The sequence below is a fragment of the Hippopotamus amphibius genome, chromosome 14, assembly GCF_030028045.1.
Source record: "Hippopotamus amphibius kiboko isolate mHipAmp2 chromosome 14, mHipAmp2.hap2, whole genome shotgun sequence".
Classification (NCBI taxonomy): domain Eukaryota; kingdom Metazoa; phylum Chordata; class Mammalia; order Artiodactyla; family Hippopotamidae; genus Hippopotamus; species Hippopotamus amphibius.
In genome coordinates this window covers 444,560-470,807 of record NC_080199.1, presented here as the reverse complement: position 1 = coordinate 470,807, position 26,248 = coordinate 444,560, and the positions used below count along the sequence as shown (strand labels likewise).

The 26,248-nt window shown below is 64.2% G+C and overlaps 2 protein-coding genes and 1 long non-coding RNA gene across 3 annotated transcripts in view; 2 read left to right on the top strand and 1 right to left on the bottom strand.

The window, feature by feature from the left end:
• Positions 1 to 318: 318 nt before the first annotated feature.
• LOC130835998 (uncharacterized) lies at positions 319 to 7,097 on the bottom strand. The gene is made up of 3 exons (XR_009049089.1): positions 6,716 to 7,097; positions 2,767 to 2,936; positions 319 to 1,891 (listed from the first exon to the last, which is right to left on the bottom strand). It is a non-coding gene; the product is annotated as an uncharacterized LOC130835998 (long non-coding RNA).
• GRK1 (G protein-coupled receptor kinase 1) lies at positions 3,367 to 17,841 on the top strand. Its single transcript, XM_057707974.1, has 7 exons — positions 3,367 to 4,065; positions 5,466 to 5,593; positions 7,399 to 7,556; positions 8,720 to 8,803; positions 11,252 to 11,376; positions 13,147 to 13,348; positions 14,398 to 17,841. The coding sequence occupies exons 1-7, from the start codon at positions 3,367 to 3,369 to the stop codon at positions 14,694 to 14,696; spliced, it is 1,695 nt and encodes a 564-aa protein (XP_057563957.1). The 3' UTR covers positions 14,697 to 17,841.
• Positions 17,842 to 24,269: 6,428 nt separating this feature from the next.
• The window catches only part of TMEM255B (transmembrane protein 255B), a 30,626-nt gene continuing 28,647 nt past the window's right edge, over positions 24,270 to 26,248 (top strand). The window contains exon 1 of the mRNA XM_057707935.1: positions 24,270 to 24,324. Within this exon, the coding sequence (XP_057563918.1) occupies positions 24,270 to 24,324 (55 nt within the window). The remainder of the gene's footprint in view (positions 24,325 to 26,248) is intronic.

Here is a 26,248-nt window from a genome sequence, read left to right as displayed (position 1 = left end):
CAAATCCCCCTGCCAACGCAGAGGAGCTGGGTTCCATCCCTGGTCCGGGACGATCCCACATGCCGCAGAGCAACTAAGCCCATGTGCCACAACTACTGAGCCCGGGTGATGCAACTGAAGCCTGTGCACCTAGAGCCTGTCATGCTCCACAACACGAGAAGCCACCACAATGAGAAGCCCGTGCACCGCAACGAAGAGTAACCCCCGCTCGCCACAAACAAAGAAAAACCCCGGGCGCAGCAATGAAGACCCAAAGCACCCAATAAATAAATAAATAAAATAAAAGTCTTTAAAAAAATGTAAAAGTAGGGACTTCTTAGGTGGTGCAGTGGTTGGGAGTCCGCCTGCCAGTACAGGGGACACGGGTTCGATCCCTGCCCCGGGAGGATACCACATGCCGCAGAGCAACTAAGCCCATGAGTCACAACTATAGAGCCCGTGTGCTGCAACTGCTGAAGCCCACGTGCCTGGAGCCTGTGCTCCACAACGGGAGAAGCCGCCACAATGAGGAGCCTGTGCACTGCAATGAAGAGTAACCCCCGCTCACCATGGCTACACGTCTTTGTTGTTCTTAGACTTGACACCAAAAACAGAATCCATAAAAGAAAAAATGGAAGAATTGGACCTCAAAAAACAAAAAATAAAAGAGCCAAAAAGCAAGCAGTCCAGTTAGAACTTGAAGAGATATTTCACCAAAGAGGATTAACGGCAAATAAAATATGGAAAAATGTTTGACATCATTAGCCAGTAGGGAAATGCAAGTTACAGCCACACGGGGTAGCACCTATCATAAGAGCTAAAATAAAAAATAGTGACAACTCCAAATGCTGGTGAGGATGCTGAGAAACTGGATCACTCATGCATTGCTGGTGGGAGCGTAAAATGGTAGCGCCATCTGGAGAAGAGTTTGCCAGTTTCTTAAAAAATTATATGTGCAAATACCATACGACCCAGCAATTATGCTCTTGGACATTAATATCAAAGAAACTGAAATTTATATCTGCACCAGCATCTGTATGTTTCTAGCAGCTTTATATATGATAGCCCAAACTGGATCAACTTAGATGTCCTTCCACAAGTGAATGGTTAAACCAGCCATGGTCCGTCCACACCATGGAACACTACTCAGCAGCGAACCTACAGGTACGTGTAACCACCTGGATGAGCCCAGGGAGTCACATGGAGTGAAAAGAGCCAATCCCCAAAGGTACACACTGTGTGAGTCCACTTATAAAACATTCTTGAGATGACAACTTTATGGAAATGGAGGACAGATTAGTGGTTGCCGGGGTTCAGGACGAGGTTGGGGTTGGCGGGAGGTGGGTGTCTATAAAGGGGACCGTGGGTGTCGGGGGTCCTGAGTGTTGGCCGTGCTGGTGTCGGTATCCGTGCCGTGATCCTGAGCTGCACTTCGGGGAGATGCTGCCCCTGGCGGGGGCGGGGTGTGCAGGTGTCTTTGCATCATTTCTTATAACTGCACTTGAATCTACAATTACTCTAAATAAAACCTTTAAAAAAAGGGCCACATGAGTTTGGGAAGCTCTGCGTACTTGACCCTCTTAGAGAGCCAAGTTCACTCTTCCATCTCTGAGTCCTGTGATCGGAAACGTAGTTAACATTGTTTATCCGAATGCTTCCTGCTTCCCAGGGGGTCGCTCGGCGTTCATCCAGTGGGAGTCACCGTCCTCAGAGCCCGCCTCTGGCGGTCGGTTCAGACCGCCGTGCCGGCCCCCCCCCAGCCCCCGCCCCCCGCCAAGCGCATCTCTATTTCTCCAGGCGATGTGAGCGCCCAGCACCGCTGGGAGGCGCTGGCTGGGGACACACGGGGAGAGGCACCGCAGGAGGGAGTCCGGTCCACACCACGCCGCGGAGCCACCGTCCCATCTGAACCCTGACGGGGAAAGAAAGAGCAGGAAGGGGTTGAAGCGGTCAGCCCAAGGTCGCCTGCCAGCAAGTGCCGGGCTGGACGCACCAACCCCCCTGCTCGGTGGCAAGTTGTTGTCTCCACCTCCGCAGCTGCTGCAGAGGCCACCTGTCTCCCCACCCCCACTGGCAGAATCTCACAGCCCTTGAGACCCCTCTCCTCCCCCCAGGGAGGTTGGTTACCTGGCCTCTTCTGACGGGGGCATTCTTCATTTCTGCAGCCCTTCACTTCCTCCCCTCTTTAGACTGTAACCAGCTCCTGTCACTTCCTTGTGATTCTCTCCCATACATGTACCGAGCATCTACCGCATACTAGAACAAGGCTGTACCCAGGTGTCCTCCAGCTGTGTCCCAGCTGTGTCCCAGGTGTGTCTCAGGTGTCCTCTAGCTGTGTCTCAGGTGTCCCCCAGGCGTGTCTCAGATGCGTCCCAGGTGTCTCACGTGTCCCCCAGGTGTGTCACAGGTGTCCCCCAGGTGTGTCCCAGGTGTGTCGCAAGTGTCCCCCAGGTGTGTCTCAGATGGTGTCCCAGGTGTGCCTCAAGTGTGACCCAGATATGTCCCAGCTGTGCCTCAGGTGTGTCGCAGGTGTCCCCCAGGTGTGTCTGAGGTGCGTCCCCGGTATGTCTCAGGCGTGCCTCCAGCGTGTGCCTGGCCTCTCCGTCCCCTCTCTCTCCTGCCTCTCTCTGTGGGGCTTCCGCCCTGGGTGTGGCTGGGGTCTCCTGCGTCCCCGTCCTAATCTCACCTGAATGTGTCTCTTGGCATTTCTGCTTTGCCAGCCAGCACAGCCCAGGTGAGGGCAGGGGGCTGATGTGGAGCTGATCCTTTGGCAAGGGCCGGGGTTACCTTAGGTCGTCAGTGCCACCAGCGTGACAGCTGCTCTCAGGGTCAGGTCAGGACAGATGCCGGTCCTCACAAACTGACCAGTCCTCTAGCCAGTGGTCTCACCGTGGACGCCCAGGAACCCTATTCCTAAACTCCTATCATCAGCTGGTTTTCTTCTCACTGCTGGTTTTCTAAAGACAAAAATGACACATTGTGGGGAAAACACCAGCCATCTGGTGAACTGGGGTTTCTCCCGGGCCCCTCCCGTCAGCTGGGCCCCGAGTCCCCACCAGGAAATAGACGGAAGGTCCAGCGCATCCCCTTGGGCCAACAGCCCGGACGGGCGGTTGGGGCTCCCGCGCGCTGGGCCCGGGCCCGGGCGGGTATGTCCTTCCTCGCGGGCAGGAGTGGGCAGGGCGCCCATCTAATCCGATGCGAGCGGCTTAGGGTTGTCTTTTTCTGGTGGGATTTAGCCTGAGCTGCGTCAGCGGGCTCCCCGGGGCTCCCGGTGCCCGGCCATCCTCCCGGCCCCAGAGGGCGGGAACGGGCCACAGGCCAAGGGCAGCGGATCAGGCCAGCTGGGGACGCGGGAGCCAGACACGGAGGGAGGCCGGCGCCGGGATGGATTTCGGGTCCCTGGAGACGGTGGTGGCCAACTCGGCCTTCATCGCCGCCCGGGCCAGCTTCGACGCGAGCAGCGGCCCAACCTCCCGGGACAGGAAGTACCTGGCCCGGCTCAGGCTACCCCCGCTGTCCAAGTGTGAGGCGCTCCGGGCCAGCCTGGACCTGGGCTTCGAGAGCATGTGCTCGGAGCAGCCCATCGGCAAGCGGCTCTTCCAGCAGTTCCTGCGGGCGCACGCACAGCACGTGGCGGCCCTGGAGCTCTGGCAGGCCGTCGAGGACCTGGACTTGGCCGAGGACGACCTCCGGCCGCAGAAGGCCCAGGCCATCCGGGCCGCGTTCCTGGACCCCCAGGCCAAGCTCTTCTGCAGCTTCCTGGACGGGGAGGTGGTGGCGCGGGCCCGGGAGGGGCCGGCGGGGGCCGGGGCCGGGCTCTTCCAGCCCCTCCTGCGGGCCACCCTGGCGCACCTGAGCCAGGGCCCCTTCCGGGAGTATCTGGACAGCCTGTTCTTCCTGCGCTTCCTGCAGTGGAAGTGGCTGGAGGCCCAGCCCGTGGGCGAGGACTGGTTTCTGGACTTCAGGGTCCTGGGCAGGGGTGGCTTTGGGGAGGTGTCCGCCTGCCAGATGAAGGCCACCGGGAAGATGTACGCGTGCAAGAAGCTGAACAAGAAGCGGCTGAAGAAGAGGAAGGGGTACCAGGTGGGCCGCCACCGTGTCCCGGGGCGCGGGCGGGGTCCCCTGTGCCCCCTCACCGAGGCCGCCCTTCTGCACGGTGGCCGAGCGCCTGGGCCGGAGCACGGGCGCGGGTGGTCTCGGTGCCTGGCCGCCGGCCTGCGGCCCGGCTGACCCGGCTGCTCTAGACCACCAGCCTCGGCGCCCAAGCCGCGCAGGGGGTGCCGCGCCCCTCCTTGCAGAGCGGCCTCCGTGTAGCTGGCGGGGGAGACATGCCGCAGGCATCACCCTTCTCGGTTTGTCACCAGCTCCACAAAATGCGGCAGCCAGTGTCGGGGAGGCTGCTGGAAGGAGTCTCCAGATTCTTACTGACTTTCTGGAACTTCCCCTGGCTTGGGCTGCGAGGAGGCTGCAGGGGGTCTCCCTGGGGCTGGTGCGGGGAGGTGCCGCGGCGCCCGGCACAGCGCTGCCTGGGACCCCGGCTGGGGGTGGGGGTGGCGGCAGCTGCTCTGGGCGGCGCCCGCCCGCCCTCTGGCGTCAGGCTCACTCCGGCGGGATCAGCGAAAGCTGCTTAGCATCCCAGACGCTCACCTTCAGCCTCGTGCTGCGTCCCGCGCGGCCTTCTTCCCGTCCCCGCCGCACAGAGCAGACCGTGCCGGGGGCAAACGCAGGCCCCCTGGAGCACCCAGCCCCGGGGTCCCTCGGTGGTGCTCTGCCCGATGGGCTTTGGGGGAGCAGTTACCCTCAGGGCTGTCTGCCTGCGGTTTCAGTCCAGCGGTTTGGGTACTAAGCCTCTCTGCTCCCGAGTTCAGGAAACTCATCAGATGTCACAAAGTAAAACCCACCCCACATCTTCCCATGCAGTGGGCGGAAGGGGTCCCCAGCATCAAGAACTCCTCCTGCAAAAGGGCTCCTTTTCCTCACCCAACACAGCTTTTAAAAACACATTAAATGGACTTCATGGGGTTTTAAAGTAAACAGAGAAAATGAGCAGGGCTGTGGGTCGGCTTGGGAGGGTGCCAGCCAGTGGGTCCTGCCCATTCTCCCCGACCAGAGGCCCGGACAGGAGGCGAGGGGCTGGGATGGCCACAGGCAGAGCTGGAAGGCGAGGTCGGCGCCGCCAGGCTGCCCGGGGACCCGCCGGGACCCTTGGCCACGTTTGTAAGGCTGGTTGGCAGAAGCCCCCTCGCTGGAGGCCCCAGGAGCCCCGACGTCCTCTGCCCTGAGGGGTCCCCAGGCCCCACCTCGCCTCTGTGAGACGTGCAGTGTGAGGCACGCCGTTATTTGCAATCGCTCGGCGCAGCCACTTTTAAAGTATATCCGCAGCTCTGACCCTGCTTTATGGTGACATTTCTGGTGTGCGGAACTTGGCTGTTTTCGGCAGCATCGCTTTCCTGCCTGAACCTGGCGCTTCCCCTGCTCTCCAGGGCGCGATGGTGGAGAAGAAGATCCTGGCCAAGGTGCACAGCAGGTTCATCGTGTCTCTGGCCTACGCCTTCGAGACCAAGACCGACCTCTGCCTGGTGATGACCGTCATGAACGGGGGCGACGTGAGGTGAGCGCGTCTCCCCCCCGCGCAGGAGCGGGGCGGGCGGGCGCGGGCGGCCAGGCGTGCAGCCAGGCCCGCTGGGGCCCCGTGCTGACAAGGAGGAGAAGCCCTCTTCCCACCCAAGCCCTCCTCTCGGTCTTCGGGTTGCTGGTCCTCGAAATGATGTGTCCGCAGTCCCGGCGAGGCGCAGGAACCCTGGGGGAGGTGGCCTGAGCTCTCTGGTCGCGGGTCTGTCCTGTGGACGTTGGGTTCGTGTGGACGGCGGGGTGAGCGGGGTGGAGCTGTGGGTCGCGTGCTAGTTGGATGGACGCTTAGATAAAGGGGCGGGAAGGGGCCTCAAGGGGGCTGAAGGCCCTGCTCTGAGAGGGATCGGAAACAAAGACACACCACCCGCGGCACGCTCTGGGGGTGGCGGCAGAGCTGGAGGCACGGTGCGGCCGACTTCGGCACTGTGGCTTGGCTGTCACCCCGGAGGGGAACCAGAGGGCGTCATCGCTGCACGGGGCCTGGATTTGCTGGAGACCTGAGGTCCCGGCCCCTGGCTCCCGGGGGAAACTGACCACTGGCTCTCAGAGGGGAAGCGACCCCCTTGCCAGCTGGGCAACCCAGCCGCTCTTGCCCTAGTGCGCCGGTGGGTAAAACGGGGATAGAGATAAAACACCGGTGTTCCAAGGGTGTTGGGAGAGAAAGCCAGCACATCGGAGACACCTAGAAGATGCGCACGTCCCTCGCACGGGGGCTGTCTCTGTGCCTCCGTTCTCCATCTGGGTTCACCTGCCCTGAAACTGCCAGGTGAGCGTGTGGGCCCCACGTCCCAGGTGAGGATTGAGGCCCTGATGGCGTTGCCTGTGCAAGGTCTCGGAGGAGGGGCGACGGGTCAGGAAAGTGCGGCAACAGGACCCGAGAGCAGAAAGATGGTGGGGGGCTCCTGGCCTCCGCCCGCCCACCCTGCCCCGCCCTGTGCTGCGTGATGCGGTACGCGCGGTGTGTGTACGCTGTGCGTACCGCCTTGTCTCCACGGCGCCCCGCCCCGCAGGGCCCGCGCCAGCCTGTGCGCAGCGCCGTGCGCGCCGCGCCGCCCCCGCCCCCCTGTCCCGCCTGCCCCGGACCGCGGCGCCCGGGACCCACCGCACAGCCGCCCTCGCTGCACGCGCTCCGCTGCGCGGCTGGGCCCCCGAGTGCGGCGGAGGAGCCTCTGCGGCCGCCGCGCCAGCCGCCGCCCGGCAGTCTCTCGTTGCCCGGGATTCCTGGCCGCCTCTCCTCTCCTGGTCGCTCTCTCGTTTAGACGGTTCCCTCGTTAGGTTTCGCTTCTCTGTGAACCGGGACGAGCAACAGCAGAAAGGCGAGGAGGGTGCGGGGGAGCCGCCGCGGGTCCACGCGGGAGGCTCTGCGTCTCCCGGGCTCCGGGGCAGCCGCCCACGTTGGACGGCCCCCGGGCGGGTCGCGCGGCCTGCCCGCGCCTCCCGCTGCCTGGCTCCCTCGCCGGCGGCTGTGGAGTGGCTCCGGGCCCCGCCTCCCGGCCCCCGTGGGCCGGCGCCGGGGGGGTGGGGCGGGGAGAGCCGCCCTGCCCCTCCCCCACCCCCGCCGTGCTGCGGGGCTGTGCGCACGCGCACACCCGCGGCGGCGGTCCTCGCCCTGCCGCGGGCTGCTCCGGCTGGACGCCGAGGCCGAGATGACGGGGGGCGGTCTGCGGACCGTGTGGGATCGGGAGGGCTCGCCGCTTTCCCGAGATTCTACTTCCCATCAAAACCGTGACCGTGTGGCTTGGGGTTGTGTCAGAGAATCACAGACTCCACGTGGTCTGCTCCCAGGTACCACATCTACAATGTGGACGAGGAGAACCCCGGCTTCCAGGAGCCGCGCGCCGTCTTCTACACGGCCCAGATCATTAGCGGCCTGGAGCACCTGCACCAGCGGGGCATCGTCTACCGAGACCTCAAGCCCGAGAACGTGCTCTTGGATGATGATGGTGAGGTAGCCTCCCCTCCCGGCCTCCCCACCTGGCCTCTCCTCCTGGCCTCACCACCCAGCCTCCTCACTGGGCCTCCTCTCCTGGCCTCCCCTCCCAGCCTCCCCACCCGGCCTCCCCTCCCGGCCTCCCCTTGCCTAGCTCACATCTGTAGCCTGACTGGTCTTCAGCAAGGGAGGGATCAGCTTTGATAAGAGCTCGTCTGAGTGTCACGGCGCCAGGACACATCTCAAGTTCGTTGTTCATTCAGCGATTGTCCCCACATGGAGCTTTTCCTTGGACTTTGGTGAAATCTGGTGCATGAGCAGGAGGGCGCCAGGGCCACAGGGAGTCAGTGCCGGGTGCCGGAGCGTGCGAAACGATTAGCAAACAGCGGTTATGGCCGACTCCGCACTCCATCACCCTTCTTGCCGCCTTTGTGAGGAGTCAAACCGGGACTCTCAGCAGAAAATAATGCCCGGGGACGTCCCTGGTGGCGCAGTGGTGAGGAGTCCACCTGCCAATGCAGGGGACATGGGTTCGAGCCCTGCCCTGGGAAGATCCCACATGCCGCGGAGCAGCTAAGCCCGTGCGCCACAGCTATTGAGCCTGCGCTCTAGAGCCCGTGAGCCACAACTACTGAGCCCATGTGCCGCAACTGTTGAAGCCCACACACCTGGGGCCCGTGCTCTGCAATGGGAGAGGCCACTACGATGAGGAGCCTGCACACCACGATGAAGCGTAGCCCCTGCTCGCAGCAACTAGAGAAAGCCCGTGTGCAGCAACGAAGACCCAACGCAGCCAATAAATAAATTAAACAAATTAATTTTAAAAAAAAGAAAAGAAAATAATGCCCTGGACTGAGGTTTCCCACAAGTCCTCTTAGGGACCCCCCGTCACCCCCGTCACGGTGACGGACATACGGACGCCCCACAGGCTGCAGGGCTCAGGGAGGACGGCGCCACAGGAGGCTGGCTTCGGGGCGTCATGGCCCGGATTCCCCTCGGGCCCCCTGCCGTCCGAGCGGGGAGCAGGGCCCCTGCGTGCGTGTGTGCCTGTGCACGCGTGTGCACGCGTGTGTACGCGTGTGCGCAGAGGCTGGCCTTGGCTCCCGCAGCTCCAAGAACCCCAGGGGGCTTTGATTACGGCGCCGCGTGTACCCTGAGCCCATGCTTGTTCTCCAGGCAACATCCGAATTTCCGACCTTGGGCTGGCGGTGGAGCTGAAGGAAGGGCAGACCAAGACCAAGGGCTACGCCGGGACCCCAGGTGAGGGCAGCCGCGCTGGGGTGCAAAGGGCGTGAGGCCCTGGGGTCCCGTGGCCTGGGGTGGGCGGCTCGGTGAGGGCCGGGGGTGTCAGGGAGCTGCTGCCTCGCCCCTCCTCCCTCAGGCGGCGGCGGGTGGGCCTGCACAGCCGTGCAGACGGGGCACCCACGCGGGGCTGACCCCCGACCCCTGAGCAATCACTCCTGGTTTGCCACACGTGCCCCGGGTGACGGACGCTCCCCAGTACCGGCCGCGGGCGAGCCTGGGGGTCTGCGCTGAGGGGAGCAGCACGGAGCCGGGGAGGGGCGGGGGTGGGGCCAGGGCCGGGCAGGGCTCAGCCGCCAGATGGCCGCTGGGCAGGCAGACGGGGGGACGGCCTCCAGCGGCATCCAGCCCACCCCCCAGGATGGCCAAGGGGAGGCCCTGCAGGGGGAGGGGCTGCTCTTGTCCAGAGCATGTGTGTGTGTGTGTGTCTGTGTTCACGTGTGACTACATGGGGTGTGCGTGTACACGTGTGTGCGTGTCTGTGTTCACGTGTGACTGCACAGGGTGTGCGTGCACACGTGTGTGCGTGCATGTGCCTGCACAGCACATCCGGCCCCCCCTGACCCCCAGGCGGGGGAGGGGCAGAGGGCAGGCTTCAGAGTGGGGGGTGGGGGGCACGTGGGCTCAGGCACAGGGCCCAGCGCCCATGCCCTCCGCGCTCCTGACGGCCCAGGGTTTCTTCAGGGCTCCTCAGCGAACCTGCCTCTGCCCTGTCTGCGCGGCTCTGGGGAGGAAGGGCTGCCCCGGGACTGGGACCGTCCGGGTCCTGCTTTGTGCCGGAGCGTCCACCCTGCGCTTGGGCTCTTCTAGGGCATGTGCCTGTCGCCGCGGTGGGCCTGTCTCATCTGTGGCTCTATTTAGGAAAAGGTCCTGTCTCGAGTTTCCCGGACCCCCGGCCAGATCTCTGAGGCTCCTCCCCGGGGCGCACGCGTGTGGGCCTGCTCCCTGCTCCCGGGGGCTCGGGCTGCAGGAGGGGCCGGGAGAACCCCGCAGGCCGGGCCGCGGCTGCTGCACGCGGGCTGCGCCGCCCTGAGGCACGCGGGCCCTTGGCCGCTAGGCGGCGCCCAGGCTTCATGGCCATGGCCGTGCGGCGCCGAGCCCCTGGGCCGCGCTGACCTGCCCGCTTGGGGCCTGGAGGCTGGGGTCGGTGGGGGTTAGAAGGGGGGCGTCCGGTGAAGGCTGGGGAGCCCTCCGTGCCCTCCTCCTGGCCGCCGGCTCCCTCCAGCCCGGTCCCCCTAGAGCAGAGCCTGCGCCCCGGTCAGCCCAGCCCACCCGAAGGGGCGCGGGGGAGCCGGGAGGTTCCCCCCGGGGAAGAGCTGGCGCCTCGACGGGCGGAGGCCGCGTTCACCCACTCACCTCCCACTCGGTCCTCCTTCTCATGACACATATTTCTCGTCGCCACGTGGGACCCGGGAGACGGCCGAGCGGGCGTGGCTGACGGGAGGGGCCCGCAGGCTGTGTGCCGCAGGGCCGCCGCGTCTCCGTGGTCAGCGGGCCCTCCTCGCGGGCCCATGTTCAGGGAGAAGTCGTGGTTGCTGGAACGTGTCTTCCCCTGGCTGGCCAGCACCGTAACCCCCTGAAAACAGGCTGTGTTCAGGGCCAGGAGGTTCTTTGGAACTTGACTCCTGTAACCTCCGGGAGAATGTCCTGTGGTCACAGCAGTGTGGCCCGTGTCACCCAGCCACGTCCCTCTTGGGAACTTGCCACGAACACGCGTAAACACCAAAGGACCAGGAAGGGCTGGAAATGAATGGACACACTCAGCTTTGCTTTGGGGAGGGGGGGATGTCCAGTCATCTGAGCACAGGAGCCACCCTGGTGCCCAGCCCCAAGCACCCACCCAGCTCCGGGGGAGGGGACCACGGGCCCTGGACACTGCCCGTCCACGCTGCCACGTGCTGGGCTGGCCTCTGCACGGGGCACGCAGGGATGGAGGCCGGAGCTGGCCTTGGCGTGTCCCCTTCAGCCTGTAGGGCCCAGCACGTGGCCTGACTCCCCAGAGGTGGAGTGCACGGGCCGCGGGGTGTCCGGACCGCTCTTTGGAACGTCGGGGCTTCAGCCTCTCCTTTGGTGCCCTTTCGGGCCTGAGCACCTGCCTCTGACCCACCCCCACGATCCCGCAGGTCCTGTGTGAGCCTGAGACACGCGCTCCACCTGCCGTGGGCACCAACGTGGGGGCGAGACCCACCCTGGGTGGAGGGGTTCCCGCCAAGGCGGCTGTGCCCACGGGACACTCACAACGGGGGGGACGCTTCCCAGAGGGTGGAGGCGGGGTGCTGCCGGACACCCTCAGGGCACGGGGCGGCCCCGTGAGTCACAGCGCGAGGACCCTGCTGGGCTCGGGGAGGCAGGAGCTGCGCGCCCCGCGCACTGGCCTCTGAGTCTCGCGTCCGTGCTCCTGTGCAGGTTTCATGGCCCCGGAGCTCTTGCGGGGGGAGGAGTATGACTTTGCCGTGGATTACTTCGCCCTGGGGGTCACGCTGTACGAGATGATTGCGGCCAGGGGCCCTTTCCGCGCCCGAGGAGAGAAGGTAGGCGGTGGCCAGTGGTGGCCCCCCAGCTGACCTGGGGACCTTCTTTTCGGGGAGCACTCGGCTTCTCGTGGTGCGTCCTTCCTGGGCAGAAGGGGGGGAACGCGGTGACCTCACCTCCTGGGTCTCCGGACCCCGAGAAGCGTGTCAGGAGGGGAGCAGCCTGGACCCCCCAGCCCCCCCACGGGCAGCGCTGGCTCTGGGGGTACAGGTCGGTGGCCTCCCTGCCCTTCCTGGAGGCCAGTGCGCTCTCCTTCCGCAACGCTGAGCCGCAGGCCCTGCTGCAGGCACGCAGCCTCCCTGGACGCCCGAGCCAGGGCCCTGCCTCCCCGCCCACCCCCGTCCCGTGCGGCTGCCCTGTGTCTCCCAGGGGCGCTCTGCCCAGCCCAGCAGAACTGCGGAGAGAGGACGTTCAGAGGCCCCGTCATTCTTCAAGACAGAAGGAGCGAAGCGGCCCTTCCCTGGACCTCGTGCCGACTGGGCTCAGAGCTGGGGGTCTTTGTGGGGCAGCCGTGAGGGGTGAGGAGGCCTGGGGCGGCCTGGACTTCAGATGTGGCCCTGTCTCGTCCAGGCCCGCGGCCCCTCGGCCTGCCTGCAGGTCACAGCTGTCGGCTTCTTCTGCTGGACCTCCCAGTGGGTCCCCGCCCAGCCCCGCACTCCTTTCCTGAGACAGTTGTGAGAACAAACTGGTCCCCAGTCTCCCGAGAGCGGGGACCCCTGCCCAGACTAACGTGTAGGGCCACTCTGTGCGTGCCTCTGCCTTAAACGCCAGCAAGAAGTCTCTCCCCAGTCTCAGCTCAGAAGAGCAAAGTAAAGCAACAGGGTGTAGGATCCACGCCAGCCTCAGGCCGCGACAGAGGCTCCACCTCAGAGACCTCGTGGAGCCCACAGCCCCGACAGGACCCCTGTTTCCTGGTGAAAATGAGCACAAGGAGCTTTCATGAGAAAGGGAACCGTCCACAACCTGTCCATTCTCTGGTCCGTTCTGTGGTCCATTTGTGGTCCCTCCATACAGGGTTCCTTCCATACGTGCTCCATCTATTCTGTGGTCCATTCTGTGGTCCGCACTGTGGCCCCTCCATTCCGTGGTCCATCCACGGTCCCTCCGTCCTGTAGTTCATCCATTCCGTGGTCCACACCGTCCGTGGACCATTCATGGTTCTCCATTCCGTGGTCCTTCCGTGGTCCCTGAAAGAACCTTGGGTGCACCCATGACCCAGATGGATCTCAGACTCGTTATGAGGAATGAGAGCACCTGGCCCTGCGAGAGTGACTCTGGGTGATTCCACTTCTGGGAAGTTTTAGGAAGTTTCCGGAAGGGCAAACCTGACTGACAGGGAGAGGAAACATCGGCATTTGGCCGAGGTGGGCTGAAGACTTTCAGGGTGACCGTGGGGGCGCTCCCTGGGGATGGAGCCACTGGAAGTGCGTTTCGTGGGTCGGAAGTGACACTCCAGGAAGCTGGTTTGAACGAAGACTCCACGGGCTCCGTGGGCATCTGCCCCGTAGCCGACCTCCGCCAGCTTGAGGGCTGGGGGTGGAGGGCCACGAGGGGGCCAGGTGTCCACCTTCAGGGTCCCATGCCCCGACCAGCGCCCCTGAGCCCTTAAGTGCTAACGTGCGGGAGGGTGGCGTCAAGGCCCCTCCCGAGAGCAGGGCCGACCGGGCCCTTGGTGCCGGTGTGTCCGGAGCTGTGACGGCAGCTGGGATGACGCAGGTGGGCCTGGCTGGGGGGTGACGTGGGCTGACGGTGCTGCGTCCACCGTGCAGGTGGAGAACAAGGTGCTGAAGCAGAGGGTCCTGGAGGAGGCGGTCACCTACCCTGCCAAGTTCAGCCAGGCCAGCAAGGACTTCTGCGAGGCGCTGCTGCAGAAGGAGCCCACGCAGCGCCTGGGGTTCAGGGACGGCTCCTGTGACGGGCTCCGCGCCAGCCCCCTCTTCAGAGACATGAACTGGAGGCAGCTGGAGGCCGGTACTGGCCGCGTGTGGGGGCTGGGGGTGGGGGCTGTTAGGTGACCCTCACTGGCCACCCCATCCTGTTGGTGTCCAGAAGCTCAGCGCAAGGTTGGGGGGCGGGTGGCCTGGGCGAACCCCCCAGAGCATCTTCTGCCCTCGATGGTACCACCGGCCCCGTCCCTGCTCACCCCGAAGCTCACCCGGGACCGGACGATCACGGATGGGGTCTGCTGGGGACCCACGGAGGCAGTGGGGGTTGCATGGGGTGTGTGGGAAACACGCTGACCCACCTGCGAGCTAAAGATCTGAACCTGCTGTCAGGCGTTTCTCCATGCCGAGGCAGGATTTCTCCCGTCGTTCAACCAGCGTCTGCTGCCAAATCGTGTGCAAGCTAGTGTGTGCATGTGTGTCTATGGGAGAGACGCGTGGGACCCACCACACCCCCGAAAGCCCACATCCGGGACGCGAGAGCCTGTGACCTCACGGCCCGACACCCCAGTGGAAGTTCCTTTTGCAGGGAAGGGTCGGGGCGGAGGCAGCCCCGGCCGACCGGGAGGTGCCGGGTGCCAGGGAGAGCTGCCCCGACCAGCCGGACAGGGGGAGGTCCCCGAGGGGCCGGGACCAGGGGAGGCTGAGCCCAGGTGTGTCCTGAGGCCACGGTCCTGCCAGGCGGACCCGGCCCAGGGTCTGCGGCGACAAGGGAGGGGCGGGAAGCACGGGGAGCTCCGCTCCGAGCGTGTGGGGATCCAGGCGAGGCCGGTACTGGGGGCGGGGAGCCTGCAGAGAGGGCGGGCGCGGCAGCATGGCGGGTGGTGCGACCTTCACGACGGGGCTACTGGGGAGGGTGGGGGGGGTGCGGACAGGGGCTGGGCTCCGGAAACGCGCACCCGGCCTGCACGCCGAGTCTCCCGCCTGGCGTAGCGTCCCACGGGGGTGTCACTCTCCTCGTCGCCGCCAGGCCCGTGGGAGGCAGAGGCGCCGCTGGCCGCGCTGGGGTCCTCGGCACACTGCCGCCTCCGTCCGCCGGCTGTCGTGTCACGCCCTGTGTCTCCCGTCCTCCCACAGGGACGCTGACCCCTCCCTTCATCCCGGACTCCAGGACCGTCTACGCAAAGAACATCCAGGACGTGGGTGCCTTTTCCACAGTCAGGGGCGTGGTCTTTGACAAAACAGACACAGAATTCTTCCAGGAATTCGCCACCGGCACCTGCCCCATCCCCTGGCAGGAGGAGATGATCGAGACGGGCATCTTCGGGGACCTGAACGTGTGGCGGCCCGACGGGCAGATGCCCGATGACATGAAGGGGGTCTCCGTGCAGGAGGCGGCCCCCTCGTCCAAGTCGGGAATGTGTCTGGTTTCCTAGACCAGCCGCAGCGCCTCGTGGGTCAGCCAAGCTCCTCCTGCCAGGCTGCCCACGTGGCCGTGGCCGTGGCTGTGGCCCTGCCACTCAGCTCGGGCAGGAGGGAGGACGCCGGTGCAGCAGAACCTCCTGCGCCAGGTCAGGAGTGCCAGCGGGAAAGAGTCCACCTCTCTTGAACCATTTCACTCAAAAAGGATCCAACGATGGTTCCTGGAAGGAATCCACGGAGGATGCCCAGCTCTCCAGGGCCTCGCGCGGACGTGTGGGCTGGCGGTGGCCAGGGTGGCGGGAGTGAAAGCTCAGTTTGGGTCTCCCGGCACCTCAGCTGCAGCTTCACGGGCCCCGCCTTCTCTGGGCTGGTTCAGAGGTTGGCAAACCCCGGCCTGCGGGCTCGTGGTCTCCGCTGAGAGGCCTGGACTGTGGGCCCGGACCGGCTTCCCTTAGGGCCCCGCTGCGGGCCCCGCCCCCGGCCGCCTGCTCACTGCTGGGGCCGGGCTGCTCGCCCTGCACGTCTGCGGTGCTGAGTCTCCGACGGGATGCCCTCGCCGGCTGGGGCCCAGGTATCCAGGAGGAGGGGAGGGTGTCGGGGCCTGGAGGTGAGCCTGACCACAGCGGCCACCCCTCTGAGCTCCTCTTCATCTTGAGACCGTCTCCAGCTGATGACAGCTGGGTGCGAGGTGCCCACCCCGGGCAGACAGGGCGGCCAGTAGCTCTCTCTCCCACGCGGCACCTGCTCACCCCCCCGACTCCGCCTCTTGGCCTGCAAAGCCCGGCCCTCTCCTGGTCCCCCTGCCCGGGGCCAGCTTTGGGCTGGTCTTGCTGTGGGGGAGTTGCTGCCTGACGGCCAGGAGCAGCCCCCTCCCTGCCTCGAGCGCCCCCACCCTCAGACTGCCATGCTGAGCGTGGTTCGTGCCCCCCCACCTGCTCCCCCTGCAGCCTCGGGGGCCAAGTGCTGTGAGGACCACCCGGGACCCGTGGTGCCTGCGGCCCGAAGCTGCTGCCGGAGGCCAGCCCCGGGCAGCTGCGGGGTGAGACAGCCGTCAGGCGTTGGTGGAGAGGTTTCAACTGTGGATTTTGGTCCCTTGTGCACCGAGGACATTAAAGCCCCTTTTCTGGGGAATAGACCTGCAGGATGACCCTCTCTCCTGTGTGCTGCAGCCTTAGAATGTCCTGGAAGGGCCTCGAGGAGCTGTCCGGTGCTTTTGGTCTGTGACACGAAACTGCCACCCGAACATCTCCTGGGAGGCCTGGATGGGCGCCCGAGGCCGCGGCAGGCTGGGCTGTCGGCAGGCCCAGTCGCTGTGCTGGCAGGGACCCCGGCTTTGTGTCCAGGGATGGAACTCGCAGATCATCTTATGGCTGTAACTCTTGCGTCACTGCATTTGGGTGCAAGAAACACCACTTCTGGTCTTTCTAACCCATTTAATGCACTCGAGGTCCCCGTGGCCCTGCACAGAGTGGTTTAAACCTCAGGGGGTGGGTGTGGCCTGGCCCTGGGCCGCCATCAGAGCACCTTCCCCGGGGCCCATGGTGCCTGAAGTGAAGCCTCTCCAGTGCAACCGGCACCCCCAGCGGGGACCCCTCTGCCTCCATCTTCTGCTTGGATGGCCAGACGAGCCAGGGCGTCGGGTCCGGTTGAATTTCAGATCAACGACGAATACCTTTCTCAGAGCGTGTCCCAAACTCTTGCGTGGGACGCCGTTAGCGCTTTTGGCTAAATCTGGTACAGCTGCTGCAGACGATACACCCAACCTACGAGTGAGCGGTTGTTCCATGAACTGGCGGGTCTGTGGGGACGCACCCACCAGAGCAACGTACGTGTGACTTTGGCTGTCTCTCTCTCGTGGTCTGCTCGGGGTGCCCCCGCCCCGTAAGATTCAAGCCAGCGCCATGCGCTACACACAGGCAGCAAGAGTCCTGCAGTCCCTTCACTTCTAAGACATTTGAAAACTTAACTGATCACAGAAAAAAATGAATCATCAACGCTCACACCGTGATGTGGAGGCCGCCCTGCAGGTGCAGGAGCCTGGATGTGCTGGTGCCCGGCCGGCCACCCCTGCCCCCCGCCCCCTGCCCCGCCGGCCACCCTCCCACCCAGAGGCGCCCTGCGGCCATGATAAGCGGCGGCCAAAGTACTAATTTAAAATGCCCCGTCGTGAAAACCGCGACTCCGCTCACTTCAAACCTCTTTCGCAGCTGGGCTGGAGGGACGTCCCCATCCTCCCGGCCCGTCGCGGCCTCTGGGGCCCGGGGGCGAGGCCGGCAGTGGGGAGGGTGCACAGGGCTGTTCCCGGTCAGTGCTTCCGGAGACTCCACCGCGGGCTTTCTCCCTGGGCCTGCGGGGGCCTGCGCTGCGGGCCGTCTCGGGTGCAGACCCCCTGGCCGGGCACACTCTGGCGGGCGCCCCTGGGCAGGGGACGTGCCGTCCAGCCCAGACGGTGGGACTGCCCGCGGCCGCCAGTGCAGCTGCTGCCGCCTCGGGCCGGGACCGTGGCCTGGGCCCCGGGAGGTCGCTCCCCAGGGCCGAGCTGGGGGGCCCTCCCTGGAGAAGCCTTCGTCCCTGGGCCGTTGCCTCCTCTGTACTCGAGCCCTGTGATCTCTGAGGGGTGCTGGGCTCGGGCACTCGGCCCTGTGGTCATCCCCAAGCCAGGAGCCCGAGGGGACGCCCACCCTGCCAGCCTGGGGGCACGTATAGACGTGAACCGTGGTGAGCATGTCACCCCCCCGCCGCACTGAGCACATTTCTCACGGAGAAACTGCAAACGACTTCACTGCGACTTTTCATTTGTAAAAGACAGCAAATGCAATTTCCATCCAAGCAGAAAAGGGTAAAAATAAAAGTTTAAAAATAGGGGCGGACGAGGGACCTCTCTGGTGGCACAGTGGGTAAGAATCCGCCCGCCAATGCAGGGGACACGGGTTCGATCCCTGCCCCGGGAAGATCCCACATGGCGCGGAGCAACGAAGCCCATGCGCCACCACTACTGAGTCTGCGCTTTAGAGCCCGTGAGCCACAACTACTGAGCCCATGTGCTGCAGCGACTGAAGCCCACGTGCCCAGAGCCCGTGCTCCACAACAAGAGAAGCCACCGCAATGAGCAGCCCCCACTCGCCATAACTAGAGAAAGCCCGTGTGCAGCAACGAAGACCCAACGCAGCCAATAAGTGAAAATTAAAGCAAGTAAATAAGTTACAATAAATAAATAAATAAAAACAGGGGCGGACCCTGGATGGAGGTACAGCCCCGGGGCATGCTGTCCTTCACAGTCACACATACACGTATGCAGATGCACACGGACACGCACACAGATGCACACGTACACACAGATGCACACGTACACACAGATGCACACACCTGTCCCGGCCTCCCCCCGGTCCCGAGAGCAGCCGGCACGGCCCCGCCCCCTGGGCTCCGCTCCCCGCCCCCCGTAGGTGCATATAAACCCCGGTTCTTCCGAAGCCGCGCTTGTTTGGGCGGAGCCGCGGCCTGGGAGAGGCGGAGCCAGCACGAAGGATGCCCCCTTCCCGGGGCAGCCACCCGGGGTGTCAGGGGAGATTAAGTGACGGGGGCTGGTTCTGACCCACACAGGAACCAGGCGGACGTGACCGCCGAGCGTCCCGACCCGCGGAGCTCCGCACAGGCTGAGGCCTCCGCCTCTCGTCTCACGACGGCTCGGCCTCCCGCGAGGGCTCAGACACACGAGGGGCCCCGCGTGAAAACGCAGCGTCCATGTCACACGCCTTTTGCCAGCTAAGAGAAGAGTTTGAAAGCAAAACCTCAATTTGAAAACAAGGGATTAAAGGAAACAGGAGACAGGCTCTCAGGCTTTACGAAGACAATTTCACAGGCGTCAAGAAGGCTGATGTGATTTCGTAGAAACCAAACCTCAATCCCTCAGGGACGGTAGAACAATGTTTTTCCAGGTTCAGCCCCCTTACATCCAAGAGGAAGGGCCGGGGGGAGAACGCTTATCAAGGTCCAGGGCCTGGGGGATGGTGGCGGGGGTGGGGGCAGCCTGGGGGCTCCCTGCCCCGGCCGCACGCCCGCCCTGTGCTCCCAGGAAGGGCCGCAGGCGCGAGGCTAGGCCCGCGAGGGTCACAGCCTCCCCCTCTCTCGGGCAACGGCCTCCTGTCCCAGGAGACGGCACGGAGGCGGGGACGGCGCCCCCACCCTGGGGAGTCGGGGCTGGGCTTCCTGTGGGGACGGCGGCCCGGGAAAGCGGAGCCTCCCTGCCTGGGCTCATCAGAGGGGCCGGGAGATCACGGTTACAGGCGTCCCTGCAGGTCCCAAGAGTGTTTGCAATCGAAACCATTCGTGTCCCCGAGAACGTGTGCCTGCTGGCCGCCGCCCCAGCAGGCACAGGCCAGCGGCCCGCGTCGCCCGGCCTCCGGTTTGCATTATTCATCGGGGTCGTGGCGAGCTATTGGGTTACAGGCAGTGGGGTGCTTTGCTGCCTGCACCGCACCAGCCCCTGAGACCAGGCGCTCACACGCCGTCCCGCGACCTGGGAGGGTCCTGCCTGCTCAGGGGCCGAGGGACCCTGGCTCTGGAGCCCGCCGGGCCTGCAGCGGACAAAGGGGCTTCCTGGCCGGCTCCTAGGGGTCTTTTAATCCTTCTCTCTTCAGGGCTGGTCCTGGTCTCAGAGCCTGCTCACCCCTGTCTGCTCGCAGGTGGAGGGGACGGGTCCTCCGCCGGGCGCTCCTCGACGGGTCCTCCGCCGGGCGCTCCTCAAGCGGGCCTGGCTGGGGGGACCCCGTGGAGAGGGCTGTGTCCCGCAGGGGCACCCGCCGGGGCGGGAGCAGGTGCGGACAGGGGCGGGGTCCAGGCTCACCAGGCCTCCGTCCACAAGGGGCTACCGGGCGCCTGTCGTGAGCCGGACGCGGTTCCAAGCAGTGAGCAAAAGGAGAAGGGTGGGATGAATCCAGTCTCGTAACCCGACCGAGCGGGCGCTGGGGTCACCCTGCCCGCCACCCCTGCCCGCACAGTATTCAGGGCTCGGCCTCCCTTCTTGGGTGCCGGTCACGTACTCTTAAGTCACCCTGATCGTAATTTAAGAAACTGAATTCTAGACTCCTCTTCCTCTCGCCCGTTCCAGCCGGAGCCTGTGCGACCCATCCTCAGGGGAGGGAGACCGGGGGCGCTTCCCATCTCTGGTTTCTCCAAAGCCTAAGCCCAGCTAACTGAGAGGCAGTGACCGGAGGGAGGGAGAGGGGAGGCCGGCCAGCCCTGCCAGCCTCGGCTGCCGCAGCACCGCCTGGCAGCTGCCCCCTCTCCAGGCAGGGAGGTGGCAGCCGTGTGCCGGCCACAAAAGGCCTCCTGAGCTCAGCAGGGGACACCGAGGGCAGGCGGTGAGGACCAACGGCCAGATGTGGCCCGACCGCTGCCTGCCTGTGGCAGAGCAGTGCCCAGATGGGAGCAGTGCCCGCCCGGTGTGTGTGCACCTGTGCCGAGCGGGGCCCACGAGAATGGCAGGCTGACGGGGCCTGTGGGAAGGTCTGCACCTCTTCCCACAGTCTGGGGGTCGAGCAAGCCCCTCCAGTCAGCTCCCCGGTGCTGGACGGGTCTCCAGGGGCAGCTGGGAAGAGCCTCCCCACCACCCTGCCCTGGGCATGAGGGGGACACAGGGAGACCCCAGGGTCTGGAATCCTCATCCTCCCGGCAGCCCTGCTCTGAGGAATGCTGCCCCCCCCCCCAGCTCCCCCCGCAGGACGGACACAAGGACACAAGGACGGACACGACGCAGGCTCCCTGAGCCGTGCACCCCTCCCCCCTCAGCATCCTCTCGGCCTGAACGCCTGCTTCCCAGCCCTGCTGCTCTCAGGCCACACCCCCCCACCGCCCCAGGCACCTCCTCGCACATTCATCCCCTCAGAGGCTCCAGTTCAGGGTTCGGGGCCCTGGGACTACTGACAGCCCCCAGGGGGTCTGGTTCAAGGTAAGGTCACCGTGCAGGTCACCAGGCAGGCCTTGATCTCCGCACGCGCTGGGCCACGTCCCTGGGGAGCCCCGTTCCTGCTAGTGCAGGGACCGCTCTCACCAATGCTAGTGTCACCGTCTGCTTTACAACCTAGTAGTACATTTCATTTCTCCTACCTCTCACCTTTAAAGCTCTTAAAGGGCAAGTCTGCATGACATCTTCATGGCTCTCCTAGCATCTTGCACACAGAGGAAATTCAATCAGCATTTGTTGATCGCACGAATGAAAGATTAAAGTGAATGTCTGTAGTCAGGTGAATACACGCTTTCCTATTTGGAGAATGTGATTATGCCTTGAAACTGAACTGACCTGGTTCATATCTTGTTTCAGCCACTGACCAGCTACTTTGCTTCAGAAAAATTATTTAAATTCTTGGCACCTCAGTTTCCTCATCTGTGAAATGGGTAGAATGTTGTACCGCTTAACCAAGGCAGACGTGCGCAGCGGTGATCACAGGGCAAGGCATCTGATAGGTGTTCAACCAGTGTCAATCTTGTCCCTGACCTCCACCTGCCCCCCCATCTGACGGGTGAATCCAGGTCGACTGAGGACCTCTGGGTGAGACCCTCTGAGGGGATGTGGCTGTTTCTGGGGGGGAGTGGGGACCTGGGTATAGGTGAGGGCGGTGACCTCAGGATACTTCAAACCTTTTACACTCGGCAGGAAGTAACTTGGTACTAGGGATCATAACTGTCTTAATAAATTATCTTCTTAATGTCAGTAATAATTGGTCCAGAACCTCTGACTGTCCTCAGACCAGTCGAAGACAGATTTCCTCATCTTCTCATAATTGCCTTTGCAAGAGCTAAATTAAATTACGTTTTAAAAATACCCTGATCCCAGACTGTGGCTCCCAGCAGAGCTGGGCTGGATGCAGGCGTCCTCAGGCCGGGGCCGGGGGACCAGGTGTCCGTTGATGTCATCCGCCTCAGAGCCAAAGCCTCGGACACGGAGGTTGTGCTGCTTGAGCTCCTGGCGGGGGTGGTCTGAGGTAAATTCCAGCGGTGTCTGTCCCCGGTCCACACGCTGGAGGAGCCCTGGCTCTGCTCTGGTCACCTCGATCAGCCTCCTGGACCTTGGTTCCCTCGCCTGGGCAGGGGGACGGGGCGGGGGGGCGGAGGGGCGTGGCGCAGGCACACGCACGCCTGCTGTGCGCCTAGGGACGCCCTGCGCAGGAGCCCCAAAGAACTTCCTGAAACCTGCCCGGCTGCAGCCGGCATCTGAAACCTGCGGTGAGAGTACTGGTTGGAAAGGGGATCATTTCTGGCCACACACGCACGTTCTGTACGGGTTCTTTCAACGCACATTTGGAAGGACAGGCAGGTCCAGCCCACGCAGCTGCCCTCGGGGCGTGGGCGCAAGCATCGCCGCCTGAGGCCGCGGCCGGGCTGGCAGGGCCAAGTGCAGACAGAGTGCTCGGACCCTGCGAGGCTCGTCTTCCCGACGCACACGGGGCCCCGGTGGGCAGAGCTGGGCCTGGTTTTCAAAGCAGCCAAGTGAATCAGACTTGCTTCCTGTCACAAAATGTTACCAATTACCCTTCAATTCCGACAAATGGGCGGATAGGCGTCTCCAGGCAACCACTCCCTCCTGGATGGTCTCCTGCACCCTCCAGGGCTGATGCACCACGGCAGGGGGTCTTCCCAGAGCTGCAGAGCGGTTCTCACTGCTGCCCTGCCTTGGCTGTCGGTTTCCGTCCTTGCTTCTGTTCGGGCCCAGAGGGGCACCCACAGCAGGAGCTGCACCCCCGGGGAGGGGAGGGGCCTTGTGGGTGGGGGGAGGGACGCTGCCTCCACCCTCTGAGTCCTAGGCAGGGACCCCCACACAGAACACAGAGTGATAAGAGGAAATCAGTTTATCCCACAGCTTGGGGAGCATCTCCGGAGAGAACAGCGGATTCAGACGGATGGGGCAGGACACAGGGCCGCGAATACAGGAGGGAAGGCCCGCAGGTGCCGCTGGGCCGTCTCTGGGCTGGTGAGAGCCCATCCCGCTAAAGGAGACTGTATTTCCTGTTTTGGGGCAGAAGGGGGAAGCTTTTTCTGCTCCTTAATCGCCTTCAGCTCAAAGTAATTTTTATGTCAAAGAAGCATAGTTTGGGGCGATGTGTTCTGGTCTCCTTCAGCCTCCGTTGGCGCAGGGGGGCTGGGAAAGGGACGCAGCGGCCCGAGGCCTGCTCTCTGCGGGACCTGCTGATGCGCCGCCCTAGGCAGAGTGCCTAAAGCAGCACAGCTTACTCTCGGGCGACTCTGGGGCCAGAGGTCCAGCCTTGGGCTCCCCTGGCTGAAGCCAAGGTGTCTGGGGGCCCGTGGTGTCTCTACACGGTATGAGGTCCGCGTGGCTGTGCCTCACCGCCTGCACCGTCAGGCCCTGTCTACACCACGGTCGCTCTCCCTGGACCTAACCTCCTGGCAGGCCTCTGGTTCCCATCTGGCTGCCCTACAACCCCCCTTCCTTACGTGGGCGCCCCTGGGGCCCTGCACAGCCTCCTGCCACCCCGCTGCACTCCAGGCCTGCCCCCCCACCTCCCGGCTGCCCGGGGGCTCCTTCCTAGACAGCTGAGTGGCCCCACCTCACGCCTCGGGGTGGGCGGGACGTCCCTTCTCAGTGACCCGTGCCCGTGACCGAGCCCTCCTCCCCCGCGTCACACGCCTCTCCCTCCTTCCCCAGCAGGCCTTGCCGCACCCCCCCATTTTTCTTGGTGAGTGTATTTATTCTCCACTGTCCCGTCTCCGCAGAGTGCCCATGGCACCAGGACCTTCGTGCACCCGTCCGACGGTCCTTCCTGAGCACAGGGCACGGTGTCAGCGAATGGCGTTGCTTTTCACGCTTCAACCCTGTGCACAGGTGGTGTCACACTCACCTCAGCACCACGCACGCGCGTCTGTGCTCCACGTCGTGTCCCAGCTTTTCCTACTGCGCGTGAAGCCCCACCACGCCGCGGACCACTGGACACGCCGCTCTATCCCTCCACCGGTTGGGCGGTCTGCGGTCACCCACAGAGCCGTGCTGCGTGTTTCGTGCGCAAACCCCACGCGCCAGGGTTTTCCTGTTGTAACAGAACTTCTTCAGAATGACTGCGGTTCCGAACAAGTACCTCACTGTCGGATATTCTGATTCGATTGGTGTGGGTGGAGCCCAGGACAGCAGTAATTTTCTTTAAAAAAGGTCTTTAGATGATCCTCAGGGCAGCCTGGGCCTAGAACTACAGGTCCTGGGCGTGTCCTTGGCAGGGAACTGCTGCCTTGTGGGAACCCATCTTCAACCCTCCCAGACACCGCTGTCAAAGGGGTCCCACCGGCACGGCTCGCGCGGCGCCTCCCCCACGTGCTCAATACTAGTTACTGTCCCACCGTTACAGCTTCGCCAACGCCAATGCCAATGCCAAGTCCGCGGTGGGGGGGTGGGGGGCGCCCGGCCCTGCCTCCCCGTCCCTGGCGCCGGGCGGGGCTGGAGGGCGGGGCGGGGCTGGAGGCGGGGCGAGGGGCGGCGCGCAGGTGGGAGGCGGGCGCACGGGCGCGCGCGGAGGGCTCCGGCGCCGGTCCTCGCGGCCACCGCGCCCCGCGGTCGCTGTCGCAGCGGGAGGGCAGCCCCCGGGATGCAGGCGCTCCCGCCGCCGGGGCCCGGGCCCCTGGCCCTGCTGGACACGACAGGTGAGCGCACCGGGGAGCCGGGCTCCCCGAGATCCGCCGGCCGGGGGCGCGGTTACAGGCCCCCCCCCCCCCAGCTCTTCCCCGAGTGTCCGGACTTTGCGCCTGTCTCTCCCCGCGCCTTTCTCCAGTGTCTTCTGTTACGAACCACAGACGACGATCCGTGTAAACGGGAAACCCACTCCTTTTCTGTCTCTTCCACCCATTTCAGTCTCCAAAAATTTCTAGGAAAAGAGCATTTCGTGGAGCCGCCGGGTGGCTTTCTCCTGCCTGAACGTGGCCCAGGCCCTCAGGGCTCTCCGCGCGCGGCTGCGCTGCCCGCGCGCTCCCCAGACGTCGCCCCGCAGTTCGCGGACCCCCCCATTCGCGGATTTCCCGCGGAGGATGCAGCCGGAGCCGGGGGCGGGCGGGCGCAGGAAGCCGGCGCCTTTGTCTCTCCGCCGGGAAGTGGCCGGGAGCGAGCAGGGCTGGGGGGCTGTTTTCCTGAAGGGGAGGCGGGGAGGGCGCCCGGGAAGGAGGGGCGGCCCCCCGGTGAGCGGCGCTGCGCGGGCGCCGTGGGGGCGGGATGCCTGGGTCCGGCCGCCCGGCACGGACGGTCCCGCGGGAAACGCGGGTTTCACCTCGCAGCCCTGCGCGCAGCGCCTTCGCGAGTCCCTTTAAAAAAACCCGGATTAGTTACCTTGCTTGATTTTTAAATCATCAAGGAATCCGGCTTCTTCCTGAAAGAAACAGTTCTATACCCACCGCTCTCTAAAGACGAGTGCTCTGTGACACCCCGACCTGCACGCGTTCCACCCTCTGGGAAAACAACTAGTTATCCTAACAACTAGCTGTGGCTACGGTTATTAACTGCTTACCCGTATCGCCACCATTACAGGAGAGTGACTTCATGATTTCAAAACGGCATTTTTGAGGTAGATTTTTCTTTCAAGGAGGGACTTTAAATTTTAAAAATGCTAAGAGTTTTTTTATGTAAAGATACTAAACATTAGTGCAGCTGGGGTGGGTCTATGGGTATTTTCCATCTCACACTTCTGCGCTCGCCCTTGGTGGGCGGGGGGGGGGGGGGGATCCTGTGTGAAAGCAGAAAAAGAGGGAAATTGCTGGCTGAGGGCACATCCCTGTGCCTCCGTCTGTGTCCCTGGGACGATGCTTTGCCCTCATGCCTGCTGTGGAGATGAAGGGGTTAAATGAGCTCCTTCTCCTTTCTGGGAGGCCCGGGCCCTGATGGCAGGGTGACTGCTCCCCCCCCTTTGTGACGTCCCCTTCCAGCTCCATTAAGTGGAGAAGGTGCGGAGGGGGTCCAGCCACTGGGTCCTCGCACCTGGTCATGCCACGGAGGCTGGGAGGGGAGGCTGGGAGGAGGCTGGGAGGGGAGGCTGGGAGGATGCTGAGAGGGGAGGTTGAGAGGGAAAGCTGGGAGGGGAGGTGGCAGGTGCAGGGAGCCGGCGGGTGAGATGCAGCTCTGGCCCCAGCCCCACAGCTCCGGACGTCCCCCCTCGGCTCCCAGGTGGAGAGCAGTGGGTAAGGTGGGTGCTGATTCACCTTCATGTTAGCACCACTCACGACTGTGTCTCCGTCACGTGCGTAAACGCGCATCTAGAGCCTTCAAGGATGTTCTCTCACTGCGTCCTTTTCACAGTGAAGAGGCAGGAGGGCAGGGGGCCGTCATGGCCCCACGTCGCAGGTCAGGATTCCGAAGTGTATTCACTCATTCAGTGTGAGGCGATACAGGCTCGGGGATCCCAAGTCTAGCAAGGCCCCCGTGGTCCCTGCTCTCAGGTCCTGCTTCTGCGGAGCTCAGAGACGGTGGGGGCCCGCCTGCGACCGCCCCGCGGGTCTGGCGGCCCCACGACCGTTCCGGCAGCGCTCATGTAAGTTGCCACCACGGCCTTAAGATTTAAACCAACCGTCAGGGCACGGCCTG